The sequence below is a fragment of the Notechis scutatus genome, chromosome 2 (assembly GCF_049901735.1).
Source record: "Notechis scutatus isolate UNSWTSFEM ecotype Mainland chromosome 2, rNotScu1.2, whole genome shotgun sequence".
Classification (NCBI taxonomy): Eukaryota; Metazoa; Chordata; class Lepidosauria; order Squamata; family Elapidae; genus Notechis; species Notechis scutatus.
In genome coordinates, this window is record NC_142010.1 from 151,723,348 (window position 1) to 151,739,727 (window position 16,380).

The following is a 16,380-nucleotide window of genomic DNA, read 5'->3' on the forward strand; positions in this document are numbered from 1 at the left end:
AAGGAAATTTAAAAAAAAAAATCATTTTTATTACGTGCATGGGATATTGCATGGGATTTTTCCTTTTGATCCCAACAAATTATGGATAGCTTTTAAAAACTGAACTAAAAACTTACTATATCAGGTCACCTCATTTGTGTATGATGATCAGGAAGCAACTGTTAGAGCAGAATATGGAGCAAGTAAATGGTTCATAATTTAAAAGTGTTCCAAAGCTGTATACTGTGATTTTTTAATGTAAGTATGTGCATCAAGATTATTTGAATGCCATAATTTATTTTTCTTGATACTTAATTAATCATGGCTACAATATTAGTGACTTGCATGTGTGTGCCAATTGGGAAATGAAAGTACATAAATTGCTTTTCTAAAGGCAGAGGCCTTGGCTTGGAAAACAGTAAAATGATTTGTCTTGCTTTTATGCATTTTGCCAATTGATGCTTTCTCTGCAAAGCAAAAATGTGTAAAATTAATTGTATTTTTAAATTTTGCATTTGGGTTCACATACTGAAAAACATTTTTTAAATCATAAAGGATGCTGAACTACCCATAATAAGTGAGGTCATATGTCACATTAAACAAAAAGCAAAACCACTCTATGCCTTACTAGTGATTCACCAGACTTCTAGTACCTCTGAGGGCAAATGAATACAGATAGCTTTAATTGTAGTTTGTATACAGAGCTTTCATGTTCCTGTTTCTTTATAGACAAAGATAAATATTACTAAATAGAAATGTGGTTTGTCTAAAATGGCTTCCCTGAAATTCTGTTGCATGTGAAAAAAAATTGCATGGTCTCTCTATATTCTCTGACAATTCTACATTCAGTAGTAGTGAATATTCTTGTGTTTGATCATGCTGAAAGGTATCTTTCCAAATTTTGGTAGTGTCTTGCTTTGGGAGCCAGGATTTATTACTATAGGCTTTCTGAGCATTATCCAGAACTTGTCATTTAGTTTTGACAATAAGGCAATAAAAAGGATACATGAGGTTGAAATGAAAACAAACAATTGTGACTTATATGCAGCAGTAAATGAGCAGACCAAAATACTATTACTTAACCATTTAATATATTAGTACATACATTTGAGTTTTTCTTCTAGAATTATAGTGGTGTTTTTTTTGAATCAATACATTTTAAATGTTTTCATCCTTTTGTCCTATAGAGTTGGGGTGGCAAGGAGAATGGCTTTGGCCTTGCAGAATGTTGTAGAGATTTGCACATGCTGGTAAGTCTTACATTTTGACCTTCCCCTTACTATTCTGGCACTACAGTTTGGTGGCTTGACTCATAGTTGCTTTTTCATGTACATGAGTATTTGCTATTGGGGAAAATAGAGCTGGTCTTTCTAATGGACAGAGTCCATCAAAACATAACTTACACACACACACACACACACACACACACACACACACACACACGAAATAAAAGTGACACTATGGGATTTATAGGGTTTTTCATTAAGATAATGTATAATAATAAGGGACTTTGACCCCAATGTTCACATAATAAAAGTTTGTTGGTTGGTATATGTGATTTTTTTTTCCGACGGTGAGCAGTGCTCAATATAGGAAGTTTGGACATTTTGATAGAAAATAGAAATTTTGGGGTGTTCATGTTCCCTTTAGCTCTTGTAATTCCTTGAATTGGTAGAAATCCCACCTTTGCAATCTTAGGAATTTGGAAATTGCTGGAGTTGCTTTTCTAATGAGAATAGTGTTATATTTTGAAATGGCTGTTCTTTGAGGTGAAGCTTCTTGTTGTAGACAAAAATCAATGGGTATTTTTGTGGATCAGTCATCTGTAACAGTATGTTTAGTGTGTTGTTCCGTAGAAAAGTTACATCTTCTTCCAGAATCAGCACAACTAGTACAGCTGCTATTGTATCAAAACAGATGATTATTTTAAGTCTCAAAATATGAAGCAATTCATTTTTAAAGAGCATTCTAATTTGCTGCTTAGTGATCACAGAGAATAATAGAAGTGGATGCTCCAAGGAACTTTTTTTTCCTGAGGGGCTTATTACCATGACATTAGATGGCATTTTTTGAACCCCCTTTTTAAAACTGGGTTCAAAAAATATTTTAGGGCTTAAGAGATTCAGGGCTCGATAGTCTTGGGCATATTGTTCTTCATATTGTTGGGGACTGCTGAAAGTCATTATTTCTTTTTGGTACATCTTTATGTATGATGTTTGAGATATTGGCAGGGGTCCCTTTGCATCACCATGTCTTCATACCTAATCTTAACTTCTTACATCTTAATCCTCTTCCTCCTCCCACTTGCACATAAATATAAGGAGAATTAGTGGGTGGTGATATTAATCTGTTGGCAAGTCCGTCAGTACAGTCTCAGGGTGCATTGTCCTTTGAACCAGCAGATTTTGCTTGCCTTTCCGCCAGTCCAGAAAGAAATGGATATGATTTTTGGAAAGGGTGTTTGCCATCTGGTGTATTCTGATTCCATACTGTGATCTGTACACAGAAATACCCTCCCAGTGCAACTACACTACACTTTGAATTCTATGCAGAGCCAGGGGCCGAAGTCAAAGTGGACAAAAGGGTGAGTCTCCTACAGACTTGTTCTTGAAAGGTTTTCTGGGAAATGGGTGGGAGCAAGATTCGGCAAACAAATCCACTTACATTAAAAAGGGATATAATCAATCTGTAAGAGAAATGGGGAACTTTCTTGCCACTGAATGAACACTAAGATGGAGGAAGTTAGTTTAGGTATGAGAAGGTATGTTGATTTTTAGTCTTGAGGATAACAACAACAGTAGGGGTTCAGCGGTGTTGAAACATTGCTTATTTTATTTGGGAAGAGTTTGCTTTCCTGTGCTGTTTTCACTTTTTAAATTACATGGCCCTGTGAGTATATTTCCATAGTATTGCCAGTTGTGAAAGTATGGATAAAACTGAACAGCTGATAGTTTTTGATAGCATCCCAAATTACTGGTGTACTTCAATACAGAAATACAAATCTTTCATTTCCCAGGCAGTCCCTTTGTATACTTGTAAAGAAACTTATCCCTTATTACCCTTTCCTGAAAAATTCCCCCCAGGTATGGATTTATGGGGCAGCATTTTTCTCAAATAGGGTTGGCCAACATCGTAATCCATATTGAAATATGTCTGAATTTGTGTTGTATAAATACCAGGTCTGATTATGAACCAAAACCACCCTCTTGTGGTGATTCTTTAAAAAGTTCAGGACCATAGTTGCTAATCTGCCATATCTTCCAGCAAATTGACTTCCAACATCCTTTTGTTTTCAGACTACCAGCAACACACTACATTATATCCACATAGAACAACTTGATAAGGTAAATTAACTTTCTGTATTAAAGTAGGTTTTTAAACTTTCATTTTTGTATTGATGGCTTCTAAGTGGCTGCTGCTTTTTCAATTCAGATTTCAGAAAGTCCCTCAGAAATTATGGAATCCCTCACCAAAATGTACAGTATCCCAAAGGATAAACAGGTACACAAAATAATTTACTGATAATCTGAATTTATTGCAAAATAATAATAAGAAGCTAAATGTACCAGGGAATCTTGAGAACTGGAAAATCCTGAATCCTCTTTATTTGGAATTATCTTCGTGTGATGGGGTGCTTTATGAATTGCAAATTTTTCATTAATTTTCCATTGCTTGTTGCCCATCCTGGTCTCTGTTTTCAACATTGGAGAGAATGAATGAATTATTCTTCATGAGATCAAATTCAGGTCTTCAGAACCAAATATATAATGTGAAACTATATGAGATAGTTGAAGTAATTATATATTCTTGGTCTTGAGGGTATCAATGATATTTTGGATTTTTTATACATCAACATATTCTACAAAAACAGTGAACTCATAATTAAAAATAGGTTTTGTTCAGTACCTGCAATATTGGTTATTGGGGAATATCAGGAAACAGTAAGAGAGAGATCATTACCTGTCAATGCAGTGATGTAAAGTAAAACCTTGAGTATTCAGAGGAAGGAGGCATTATTGGATGGAGTTTGTTATTTGCATCTATTTTTGCTTTTTATCACTACACAGATATTATAAATTGGCTGGAATAACATAAGAGACATCAGCGTATAAATTATTGAAAATAATGTGAGTTTTAGCCAAATCTGAACACAATTTGGATAAAATGTACATTTGCCAAGGTTTGGAGAGAGGACAGATATCTGTATGAAAGCAGTTTTGACCATTGCTTTCTGGTAAATGGAGGTTTGCTAAATTGAAATTTTATTTTATGTCATTTTTTTCTTACTTTATTCACATATATAGGTCAGATGGTAGTTCTTGATGGTATGTGATATATCTGATTATGTTTGATACTTATAAAATCATTGCAATTTAATTTTCTTGTAGATGCTGCTGTTTACACACATTCGCTTGGCCCACGGCTTTTCCAATCATAAAAAGCGGTTGCAAGCTGTCCAAGCCAGACTGCATGCCATTTCTATATTAGGTGAGGATGTTAGTAGGTAGGCTTTTTACTCTTAAGTAATGCCAGGATTGAAGATGTGAGTTTATGCAAAGAGAACCTTATGTACATTTAAAATAATCCTTTTCTGCTTTTTTGGAATGGTTCAAGTTGAAAAACTTAATTCAGATTCTAGGCTGCTTTTTAGAAACTTCAGAAACAAACAACCCAAAGAAATACCTCAATATGTCCTGCAAAATTTGAAACTGACATTCTTTGACCTGTATGCACACAGACGGATCTGAGAAGTTCCCAAGTACAGATACTCTTCAACTTAACAGCAGTTTGTTTAGTGACAGTTCAAAGTTACAACGACACTGATTGTTTTTCACACTTATGACCGTTGCAGCATACCCACGGTCGTGTGATCAAAATTTGAATGTTTGGCAACAGACTCATAGTTATGACAGTTGCAGTGTCCCAGGTCATATCCCCTTTTGCAACCTTCTGACAAGCAACGTCAAAGGGGAAGCTAAATTCACTTAACCATGTTACTAACTTAATAACTGCAGTGATTCACTTAGCAATTGTGGTAAGAGAAGTCATAAAATGGGGCAAAACTCACTTAACATAAATTTTGAGCTCAATTGTAGTCATAAGTCGAGGACTACCTGTAATTCAAGCCCTATGAGAGGAAGTATTCTAAAGTAAAGATCAGCTTTAAGATATTGCCAGAAAAGTTTAATTAACAGGCGGTTTTCACTTTTCTTGCTATTGAGATCATCCATGTGGCCAATCTAAGCTAGTAATTGTGTACTGCTATAATTGTAATTGGAAAAAAATCTGAAGTGATTTATCTTGGCTTGATTTTTTTTTTACCTTTCGAAAACTAGCATTTTGACGGGTGTGTAGACTTTCTAGCTCCACTCTAAGTATTTTAGTAGTTTAAGGTAGTCACGTGGAGTATTGTATTCTCACTTGATAGGTAGTCTGACTTACAATTGTTTGTTTAGTGACCATTCAAAGTTATATTAGCACTGAAAAAAGTGACTTACAAGCCGTACTCTTACAAGCATTGCAGTAACCCCACAGTCTTATATTCTTACTGGTATATCTAAGAAGAATAGTAATTTAAGAACCAAAGGGTACTAATCTGTTTTTGTAAGAGAGCATGATAAGTTATCCCACCTCAAGATTAGCAGAATAATACAATATGTTTTACTACAAGTCTCTATAGTTTATTGCTAGTTCCAAACAGTTATTTAGAGGGTTTGCTAATTCACCTGAACTTGCAAAAAAAAATAATTCTTGCCAATCAAACATCACATGGTGTAGTGGTGGGATTCAAATTTTTTTTACTACTGGTTCTGTGGGTATGGCTTGGTGGGCGTGGCAGGGGAAAGATACTGCAAAATCTCCATTCCCACCCCACTCCTAGGGGAAGGTTATTGCACATTCCCATTCCCTCCCCACCCCACTAACCTGCTTTCCAGCTCTCTTCTCCTGTTCAGGGCAACAAAAGCAGACCCAGCCAATCAGCTGGGACTCGGGAGGCAGAGAATAGATGGGGGTGGGGCCAGTCAGAGGTGGTATTTGTTGGTTCTCCAAACTACTCAAAATTTCCGCTACCAGTTCTCCAGAACTGGTTAGAACCTGCTGAATACCACCTCTGACATGGTGCCTAACATTGCCAGTGGTCTCTTGTGTGGAATTGTTAGGATAACATAGAAGAGAAAATTTGAAGAATAAAGAAAAACAAAGCTTCCACGTTTCAAGGTGTATAATTCTTGCTCTTTCTTTTTGTTATACAAGGGCACCAATTTTAATGGACTTTTAAAAAGTTGGTTGTTAAGATCTACTTCATATATTTGGTGCATTTCTTCATGGCTAAATCTGTGTGTCAAAAATATAAAAAACTTGTCACATCTTTTTGTTCCATCTTTTTTTCCTTGCATTATCTGATAGGAAACAGCTGATATATAGCACCAAGAATAGAAGTTTCTGTTACTATAAGTACAAAGTACTCACTCAGTTGAAGTAATAGTTGAATGTACTTTTTCTCCCCATCCTTTAAATACAGAAAATTGTTAACTGCCCACCTCTCTTTCCACAGTATACTCAAATGCTTTGCAGGAATCCGCCAACAGCATACTATACAATGGGTTGATAGAAGAGTTAGTGGATGTGCTGCAAATTACAGATAAACAATTAATGGTAAGTCTATTTATTCAGCTGAATTTTGGCAAAGAAAAATTGCTGCTCAATTGGTACTGGACTGGACTGAGTGATTGTTGACTTTTTTTAGATGTTTCCCGCTTTATTTAATTATTTATCATCGGAAACCAAATGCACAGATGATTTAAAGCAAATAAACAGAACAAGGCAAATTACTCTCGGAGGCATATTTAAACCATGTTCTGAAGTTTGATAAAATGGATACTGGACTATGATTGTTCTTTCCTGCAAATTAAAGAGTTTTAGCTATCTACTTATTGATCCCTCTATCTCTCTTTGCCTCCCCCCCACCCCAAAGCAGGGAAGATTTGAAATTCATATTATAAAATAAGGTAGCCACAATCTATGTATCTCTGTGTCTCATTGTTTCCTTGGCAGGATATTAAAGCTGCCTCATTGAGGACATTAACTTCCATTGTACACTTGGAACGGACTCCAAAACTCAGCAGTATTATTGACTGCACTGGAACAGCTTCCTACCATGGATTTTTACCAGTACTAGTCCGGAACTGTATACAGGCCATGATTGGTCAGTAGCTCTGCATTTTAGAAGTAATTCACATACTTTGCTATATTTTGGAACATGTAATGGTATTCCCTCTCCCTTTCTTTAGATCCCTCTATGGAGCCATATCCCCACCAGTTTGCCACAGCACTCTTTTCATTCTTGTATCACTTGGCGAGCTATGATGCAGGAGGGGAAGCTCTTGTCTCATGTGGCATGATGGAAGCCTTACTGAAGGTAAATTTTCTGTTCGTGAAGTTGAGTTAGGAAGGTAAATGAAAATTCTACACCACATTCTTTCTGATATGTTTATATAAAATAATGTGATGTGTGGGTATCCTCTGTGTTGTACGCATATATCCTTCCTCACTCCTTACAAAATTTGTAAATCTTGAACAGCAATCAAAGGAATTTTTTCCAGGTGATATAATTTGGGCTGTTTAAAGTATGGCCCTCTAAGGCAGAGCAGTTAGCTTATGTCAGATACTCCCTCAAATAAAAAGAGCCTAAATCTTAAGATCATTTGCTGATTTCTATCTGCCACAATTGATTTTTATATATTAGCTATTTTTTAAAGAATTAAATAGGTAGTATTATCAACTAACCAAATAACACCTTTTATTTTCTACTATCAAAGCTTGTATGATTAGCTTGTATGCAATAATAAACTCATAAACATACTGTTAAAATGAAGATCATAACTATTTGTTTTATTTAGGAATCTTATATGGCTGCTGTTTTATGTGCCATAATTCTGGGGGGCTCACACCAACAGTGATTAAAAACATAAAAAAGACAATAAAAATCAGTAATCCAAGAACAACTCCCAGTGCCCTAAACAACTGTCCCCAGTATATAAACAGTCACAATCACTGGGCTCCAGCCTCACCCTGGCACAGAAGATGGATCTGGGGAACCCCTCCCCCACCTGCCATGGCTACTGCATACTAAAGTAGGAGTTGCAAGTATGTAGGTGTCTGAACTCACAGCAGTGAACACCTCTGTTCATTCCCACAGTATTGACTGGTTCATGGTCTTCGCAGACAACTGAGCTCACACAAGGCTCAGGAATTCCCTAGTTAGAATCCAGCTCTGAGCAAAGTTGAATGATTTTGTCCAACAGTTGCTGAGAATATTTCTCACAGTAGTTCTGCAAGTGCTCCCCTGGCCCCTCTTTATCCACAAGGTCACTGAAACAGGGCTGCTGATCAGCTGTCTGTTGATATAGTAAGACTGGAGAAGTAGAGGTTTTTCACTGCTCAAAATGGCTCTTTGTCTGGTCAGCTTCACTCTTTATCTTCTAACTTTGACATTCTAGGCATCTCTTGTTGTTTTGACTTGTGTGTTTGAAACTTTTTTGGTGCATGATTATCTTGGAGAAGATGGTATTTCTTCTAGAGCACTGAATGTTTTAATATCAAAAGCTGGTGTTTAAATGAGTCAGCCACTTAGTTTAGAGGCATGTCTTCAAAACCTTGTTTTTCCTAGGTGATCAAGTTCTTGGGGGATGAACAGGACCAGATCACTTTTGTGACCAGAGCAGTCCGTGTTGTGGATTTAATCACAAACCTAGACATGGCAGCCTTCCAGTCTCACAGTGGCCTCTCTATCTTCATCTACCGACTAGAGGTAGGATATTTTTTTATTAGAGATTTGGCCTTTTAATAAGCGTACTTTTCTTTTTTCTTTTTTTAGTGGTGAAATACTTATTTGTAACGCAATTCATTTTAAAATCTATCATTACAATAAAAAATTACATAAGTTTCTGTTTTGGAGTATAGCAATTTCTCAACTCTCACATATTATTGTCTTTTTGTAACTTCTTTTCTAGCATGAAGCAGACCTATGTCGGAGGGAATGTCCTTTTGTAATAAAACCAAAGATCCAGAGACCTGCTGTTTCCACTGTTACACAGGAGGGTGAAGAGATGGAGACAGATGTAGAAGGCAAAAATTTCCTAATGATATTTATTTCTTTATTAACATACCAAAACTCTAAACAAAGAAATTTAGTGGACAGCATCCATGAAACAGTTTTACTTAATTGTAACTCAGTAAATTTCTCTTGCTGGTTTCATCTGATTACATTTTAAAATGAAACAAGATTAGAAACAAATATATAGTTCCATAATACCATCTCTAATATTGCATTTTGAAATGAAACGAATCCATCTGAATTGTAAGATAGACGATAAAGTCCACACCTGTTTTCCATATGGAATTGTTATTTAAATGAGGCAAAAGTGAGGAATTGTAACATCCTTGGTAAATAATTATACATTTAATTTATTTTAAAGGAGAATCAGTTTAGTTTTTATCCTGGCTCTGCTGTTTTATAGAGCTGGCTACTGTATTGAAAAGTCATGTGCAGTCGTCAGTTGGAAAAGGTTGTATATAGGCATCTTAGATGGACTGATACCCAACAGTTGGGGTAGAGCAAGATATCATGCCTCCTCAAAAAAACCCTTTTTAAATTCAAATTGTCCTTTTAATGGGTATTGACTAGAACTCCTTTTTGTTTTGTGTAGTTTCTTGATGTCAGATTGTATCATAAGATTTTTTTTTCAAACTGGTCAACTTTTTATATCTTCAGTTTCTGATGTAGCCATGGAAAGTAGCCCTGGGCCTTCCACCTCTGGAGAGACTAGGCAGGAAGTTGTGATTGAAACACGAGCTTCAAATGCTACCACTCCAAGTAGCAGCAGCAGCAGCAACAGCAGCAGCAGCAGTAGCAGCAGCAACACAAATACCATAATTTCACCCCGAAGTGGTATGTAATATTCTTATAGAAAATTGCTTTGTTTTCAGATTATTTGCTATTCACTGGTTTCATTTCTGGATGTTCTCCCTATTTCAGGAGTCCAGTGTATCCCTCAACGAGCAGCACTTCTGAAGTCTATGTTGAACTTCCTAAAAAAGGCCATCCAAGACCCAGCTTTCTCAGATGGCATACGTCATGGTGAGATTCCCTAGTGCCTAGGGCTGTCTTTCCTTTCAGCTCTTTGACAGCATGTTCTTCTCTTACTGTTGCATGTAAATACTATTATCTTGCCTTAATAAAATCTAGAACTTTGAGAACATGAATTTTTGAGTTTTCTAATATCAGTTTTGAACCTTTTATCATGGAAAGCTGTAGAAGTGATCAATTCTTGAAGCTAAAGAACTTGCTGATTGATATTCCATATAATTGAGAAGAAAGCTAAATTTTTAGTAAGTTTTATGACTAGCAAAAATATAATTGGTTTTCATTTTTAATGGTAGAATAAAACATACATAACAATATGTTTTGCACTAAGAAGTTTTAGGTCGTAAAACTGTACTTTTCTGGTTCAGAATTTTGAATGAAGTATATACAATTCTGAGTGTGTGTGCTGTATATGGTTTTTAAACTGTCTGGCTGGCCTGTTATTTTTCTCTTCTTGCAGTGATGGATGGCTCTTTGCCTACCTCTCTGAAACATATTATCAGCAATGCAGAATATTATGGACCCTCACTCTTTTTACTTGGTAGGTATCATTATTATTTAATAAAGAATTTGTGCCTTGCATGTTTCATCAGTCTACACTCCTCTTGATTTTCTCTCCCTGGGCTGTGCTAAATTAAGACAGTGCCTTACAGCCTTAGAGCCTGGCTGCCAAGATTCCCTTTCTGCCTAGAAAATCTGAACTGTGAATGACTTGCATCATTCTCTGCTCTTTCTTGACAGCAACTGAAGTGGTAACAGTCTTTGTATTCCAAGAGCCTTCGCTGCTGTCCTCCCTACAGGACAATGGCCTAACAGACGTCATGCTGCATGCTCTCCTTATTAAAGATGTAAGTGTCTTTTGGATTATATCTGGTTTTCTGTAAAAACACTTCAGTTGCTTTCTTTTATATTTGAAATGTTGGGAAATTCTAAGAAATACTGGAATAACACTTATTTCTGGAACTTCAAAAGAGCTCACTGAACGGGGATAATAGGATTTTATATAATTGGATGGGGTGCTGTTGTACTAGTATTTAGAAGGTACTCTGGTTATACATATGGATTAGCTCGTATTTTCAAATACATCATTTTTAAAACATATTTCCTTTGTTCTCAAACTGAAGAAGAAAGATGAGAGGGGAAAAAAGAATCTGGATAATTTCCCATTTTACCTCACTCAGTGTTGGGAAACACTGGCAGAAGAGGCCTAAGCATAGTCCTTACGCAGCTACAAGAGATCCAGAATTGACCTCCATTAAGCTCTATAGAACCTTATCTATCTGTTTCCAGGCTGAGGCTGGCATTTTGGGGAGATTCCTGGATAATAAGCAGAATATAATAAAAGTACATTTTCTTACACTTTATTGAACTCTACCTGTATGGGTTTGGTGCCTGGCATTCAGCCTCTTCATTCTTACCTTTACTTCCCAATTTCCACCTTTGAATCTATGTTCATACTTAAGTAGGTAGCTAGATAGCCAGATATAAGTTTTGGGGGTCCTACAAAGCTGCTGCTTTCCAAATTCTTGCTGTTTCCCTTCCCTTCCAATTTTCTTCTGTCATGCCACTTTTTGGTATACTTTGTAAAGAGAGACTGCATTCAAAATGGAATTAGTCTTGTGGGTTAATCATAACTTCAAATATGGAGCTCACTGAAAATGTACTTCGTGTAACATGATTGTAAGATGATGACCCTTTTGGTCCTGTTTTGTGCCTGTGTCTCCTGACAGGTACCTGCCACTAGGGAAGTTCTGGGTTCTCTCCCCAATGTCTTCAGTGCTCTGTGCCTGAATGCCCGGGGACTTCAATCCTTTGTTCAGTGTCAACCTTTTGAGCGTCTCTTCAAGGTCTTGCTCTCTCCAGACTATCTCCCTGCAATGAGAAGGCGGCGTAGTTCAGATCCACTTGGTAAGTTATATTGAAGAGTGATTATACTAGGAATTTTGCTTGTTCTTCACTGCCTCGTGAGCTTGATGTTGGATGTTGTTGTCTTCATCCACTGGAAACAAGGTTAATTCTAGATAAAAGAAAGAGGAAGTTTGAGGGTATATCCCACTTCTGTCCTATAGTGTGCTGGAGATGTATTAAACTACGACCATAAAGTTGTGACTTGAAATGGTATAAATTGGGAATTATAATTCATTACAGTCACAATTTGTCTTATCCTGGCAGTTGCCTGGAATGATTAAATTGAGCAGTAGCTCACCTAATGTTTTTGGATGGTTAGGGAGCCTTAAGGGTCTCACTGGTGAAATCTAGTGGGTCCTTTCCCCCTGGGGCTTGGAGTTTTTTTTTTTAATGTAGAACTGTGTACAGAAGTATACTTTTCACATGTTTCCTGGCTCAGAATAGCAGAACACTATTGTAATTGAAGTTGAAGGAAGATTTGGAAATTGGAAAAAAAGGTCTGGGGCCTTGGGAACTTGAACCTGCCATTTCAAATGGCTGTATTCACTCAACTCACTAAACCAAAATCAAAGAAATCATTGCCTAGTACAGTATATGAGCCCAGTCATGAATCTAGCTGTTAAATTTTCTAGCTTGTATACAGACTATTTTGTGATGAAACACCAGCCATCTTTAGGGAGTTTCATAAAAGGCTGAAAATGCTATTATTTCTAATACACAAAGATAACTGCACCAGCATATGGTCTCACAAGGGGTTTGAGGATCTCATCTCGGTACCTAATGGCAGTCAGGCTACCCCTGGCGAGCACATGGAAGGCTGTGCGGCCCCCTAAAGAAATGCCACCCCACACCATTACTGACCCAATGCCAAACTGGTCATGCTGGAGGATGTTGCAGGCAGCAGAACGTTCTCCACGGCGTCTCCAGACTTGTCACGTCTGTCACATGTGCTCAGGGTGAACCTGCTTTCATCTGTGAAGAGTACAGGGCACCATTGGCAAATTTTCCAATCTTGGTGTTCTCTGGCAAATGCCAAACGTCCTGCACGGTGTTGGGCTCTAAGCACAACCCCCACCTGTAGACATCGGGCCCTCATACCACCCTCATGGAGTCTGTTTCTGACCGTTTGAGCAGCCACAGGCACATTTGTGGCCCGCTGGAGGTCATTTTGCAGGGCTCTGGCAGTGCTCCTCCTGTCCCTCCTTGCACAAAGGCAGAGGTAGCGGTCCTGTTGCTGGGTTGTTGCCCTCCTATGGCCTCCTCCACGTGTCCTGATGTACTGGCCTGTCTCCTGGTAGCGCCTCCATGCTCTGGACACTACGCTGACAGACACAGCAAACCTTCTTGCCACAGCTCGCATTGATGTGCCATCCTGGATGAGCTGCACTACCTGAGCCACTTGTGTGGGTTGTAGACTCCGTCTCATGTTACCACTAGAGTGAAAGCTCCGCCAGGATTCAAAAGTAACCAAACCATCAGCCAGAAAGCATAGGAACTGAGAAGTGGTCTATGGTCACCACCTGCAGAACCACTCCTTTATTGGGGATGTCTTGCTAACTGCCTATGCTTTCCACCTGTTGTCTATTCCATTTGCACAACAGCATGTGAAATTGATTGTCAATCAGTGTTGCTACCTAAGTGGACAGTTTGATTTCACAGAAGTATGATTGACTTGGAGTTACATTGTGTTGCTTAAGTGTTCCCTTTATTTTTTTGAGCAGTGTACATTTTGGCCATTCAAACTATTGCCTTTTGGTTGGGCTGATTCATGCCAAGTGTAATAATGCCTCATGTAGTGACTTCAGTTCTTTAAAAATGCTTGTATATCTTGCATCCCCCACTCCGACTCCCATGTTTATTCTAGGAGATACTGCTTCCAATCTTGGAAGTGCTGTTGATGAACTCATGAGACATCAGCCCACACTCAAGACAGATGCGACCACAGCCATAATTAAGGTAAGAGGCCAGCAAATGCCCCTTGCCTTACAGAATTGTGTTTCATAATTGTCAATCCAGAGAGCTTCTCAAAGTACATATTTATCTGTTACTTGATTTTTTTTTAAAAAAAACCTAACTTGAAATACAGTACTATTATTCTAGTAGAAAGAGTGCCAACATGTTTATATACACTTTTTTGCAGTTGCTGGAAGAGATATGTAACCTGGGCCGAGATCCCAAGTATATTTGCCAAAAGCCCTCAATTCAGAAGGCTGATGGAACAACTACTGCTCCTCCGCCTCGTTCCACTCATGCAGCTGAGGAGGCTTCCAGTGAGGATGAAGAAGAGGAAGAAGTACAAGCCATGCAAAGCTTCAATGCCACACAGCAGAGTGAGGCAGAATCTAGTCAACAGTGAGTAAATGAGGCTAAAAGAACAGCATGTGACAGCTTGCTTTGCCAAAATGGCCAAATATAGCCTACTCTGCTCTTTCAGGCTACCAGTTTGGATGGAAGTCAGGTTTCTCTGACAAGAAATTGGGCAGTAATTTTTGTATATGACAATTCTGATGAGGTTCCAGAAAATCTTTGAAGTTATGCCTGAATTTAAGGGGCTTCAGAATTTTTTTCCCCTCCAACAAAAACCTCATGCCAAAAGGCAAATGCTTTTGAAAAAGAGGAATGTCAAAAGTGGTGGGATATTACAGGTAGGATGGGAATGAGTGTTTGTCTGCTTTTATTGTGTCCACAGATTCCCCAACCAGCAGTTTAATGTATAGTCACACTTGGGTAGGGAAGGACCAGGGAAGCACCTATAACAGTGGTAGCTAATCTTTTTGGGCTCCTGTGCCAAAAATTGTGTGCGCGCTTGCACGCTCACACTCGCGTGCCAGCACCCAGAAGGCAATGTGTGCACCCCCCACACCCCCTACGGATGCACACGTAATCCCCACTCACCTACCCCCTCCGCTCTCTTAGCTGCACTGCACCTCACAGCTGATTTTCGGCCTCCCAAAGGCTTGAGGAAGGCTTCTGCAGGCTTTACAGGCCGAAAACTAGCCCCGTTTAATCATTTCTGGTATTTTTGGAAAAACAGGAAGTGAGAAATGGGGCTAGTTTTTGGCCTGCAAAACCTGCAGAAGCCTGCAGAAGCTTTCCTCAAGCCTTTGGGAAGCCGAAAATCAGCTGTGAGGCGCATGCATGCCCAGTGAGGTAAGTTTGCCTGCAGCTCGTGTGCCGGCACAAAATGGCTCTGCGTGCCATAGGTTCGCCATCATGGACCTGTAAGGCTGCAATGAAGATTATTGTAGGCATCTATTAGAAGAACTTTCTCAGATCTTGTGAACTTGACTGAGGAATGGTGTAACTCTGTTACCTGCTTTTGAGATTGTTAGTTCTGAAGAAGTGGACAAGGTTTTTAGGGCTATAAGTGTAGTATCTGTGTTCTAGATCCATGTCTTTTCTGTTAGTCAGGGATCCTGGGAGGAGAAATGAGGTTTAATCCTTGTGGTAAATGCATCCCTAAGAGATGGGATGGTGCCACCAGTTCTGAAAGAGGTGTTGGTTTAGCTTATCAGGAAATCATTGTTAGATTCAGTGGAGCTGGATAGTTTTTGCCCCATCTTTAATCTTTTTAGACAGGGTTATTGAGAAGATGGTTGCATTGTGTTTTCAAAGATCACTGGAGGAAAAAGATTATCTGAAGCTCTTTCAGTCTGGTTTCAAACTGGAGTATAGTGCTGAGGCTGCACTGGTTGCACATTTTGATAACCAGTGGTAGTCTTTGGATTGGAGAACTGTACTGGTTTTCAGGTGATGGCACAGGGCTGGTCTATTTGTGGAACCACTTATCTCTGATTATTTCTATTTATATCACTCGGTCACAGAGAGTAAACATGCTCCTAGTCCCATTTCTAATAATGTGTCATTTAATAAGATCCTGACAATATGCCTTCTCCGTTGCTATGGTTGCCTTTTGAAATGAGCACACACACCCCAGTTTGAGTGAGAGTTGTTATTCAATATAAGACAGGCAGCTATATAAATGTTTTAAACAAACACATAAATATTCAGATATGTCTATGATTGTTTATTGGTTTTATTTTTATTTTTTGGTTTAGTTCTGGTTGTTCTTTAAATTTTATTTGTGTATGCTACCCATATTCATACAAATTATGTGTAGGGTAACCTTTATGCATTTCTTTATTTCTTAAACAAATTAAAACAGCTGCAGTAGATTTCTAACTTATTTTCCTATTTCACTTTAAATTGGGCTACATAGGTACACAATTCAGATCACTCATTGACTGCTCGGGTTTTATAACTCTCGAATGTTTTTGAAATGATAACTTGTAAAAAAGGACAAAAAGCAAACATACTGATAGCGAATTCATCCTTTATTTCTTTTT

At 38.2% G+C, this 16,380-nt stretch overlaps 1 protein-coding gene across 14 annotated transcripts in view; it reads left to right on the top strand.

Moving 5' to 3' along the window:
- The window catches only part of HUWE1 (HECT, UBA and WWE domain containing E3 ubiquitin protein ligase 1), a 117,769-nt gene that overhangs the window by 36,885 nt on the left and 64,504 nt on the right, over window positions 1–16,380 (top strand). For 12 of the 14 annotated variants that reach the window (XM_026676266.2, XM_087956786.1, XM_087956783.1 and 9 more), the window contains 17 exons: window positions 1,167–1,229; window positions 2,486–2,563; window positions 3,276–3,323; window positions 3,412–3,480; window positions 4,368–4,467; window positions 6,536–6,636; window positions 7,036–7,186; window positions 7,272–7,399; window positions 8,651–8,791; window positions 8,994–9,108; window positions 9,755–9,931; window positions 10,019–10,120; window positions 10,587–10,667; window positions 10,868–10,974; window positions 11,857–12,034; window positions 13,899–13,990; window positions 14,175–14,386. In XM_026676266.2, coding sequence (XP_026532051.1) covers window positions 1,167–1,229; window positions 2,486–2,563; window positions 3,276–3,323; window positions 3,412–3,480; window positions 4,368–4,467; window positions 6,536–6,636; window positions 7,036–7,186; window positions 7,272–7,399; window positions 8,651–8,791; window positions 8,994–9,108; window positions 9,755–9,931; window positions 10,019–10,120; window positions 10,587–10,667; window positions 10,868–10,974; window positions 11,857–12,034; window positions 13,899–13,990; window positions 14,175–14,386 — 1,943 coding nt within the window. The remainder of the gene's footprint in view (window positions 1–1,166; window positions 1,230–2,485; window positions 2,564–3,275; window positions 3,324–3,411; window positions 3,481–4,367; window positions 4,468–6,535; window positions 6,637–7,035; window positions 7,187–7,271; window positions 7,400–8,650; window positions 8,792–8,993; window positions 9,109–9,754; window positions 9,932–10,018; window positions 10,121–10,586; window positions 10,668–10,867; window positions 10,975–11,856; window positions 12,035–13,898; window positions 13,991–14,174; window positions 14,387–16,380) is intronic. The other 2 variants (XM_087956791.1, XM_087956793.1) reach the window with 1 other exon arrangement.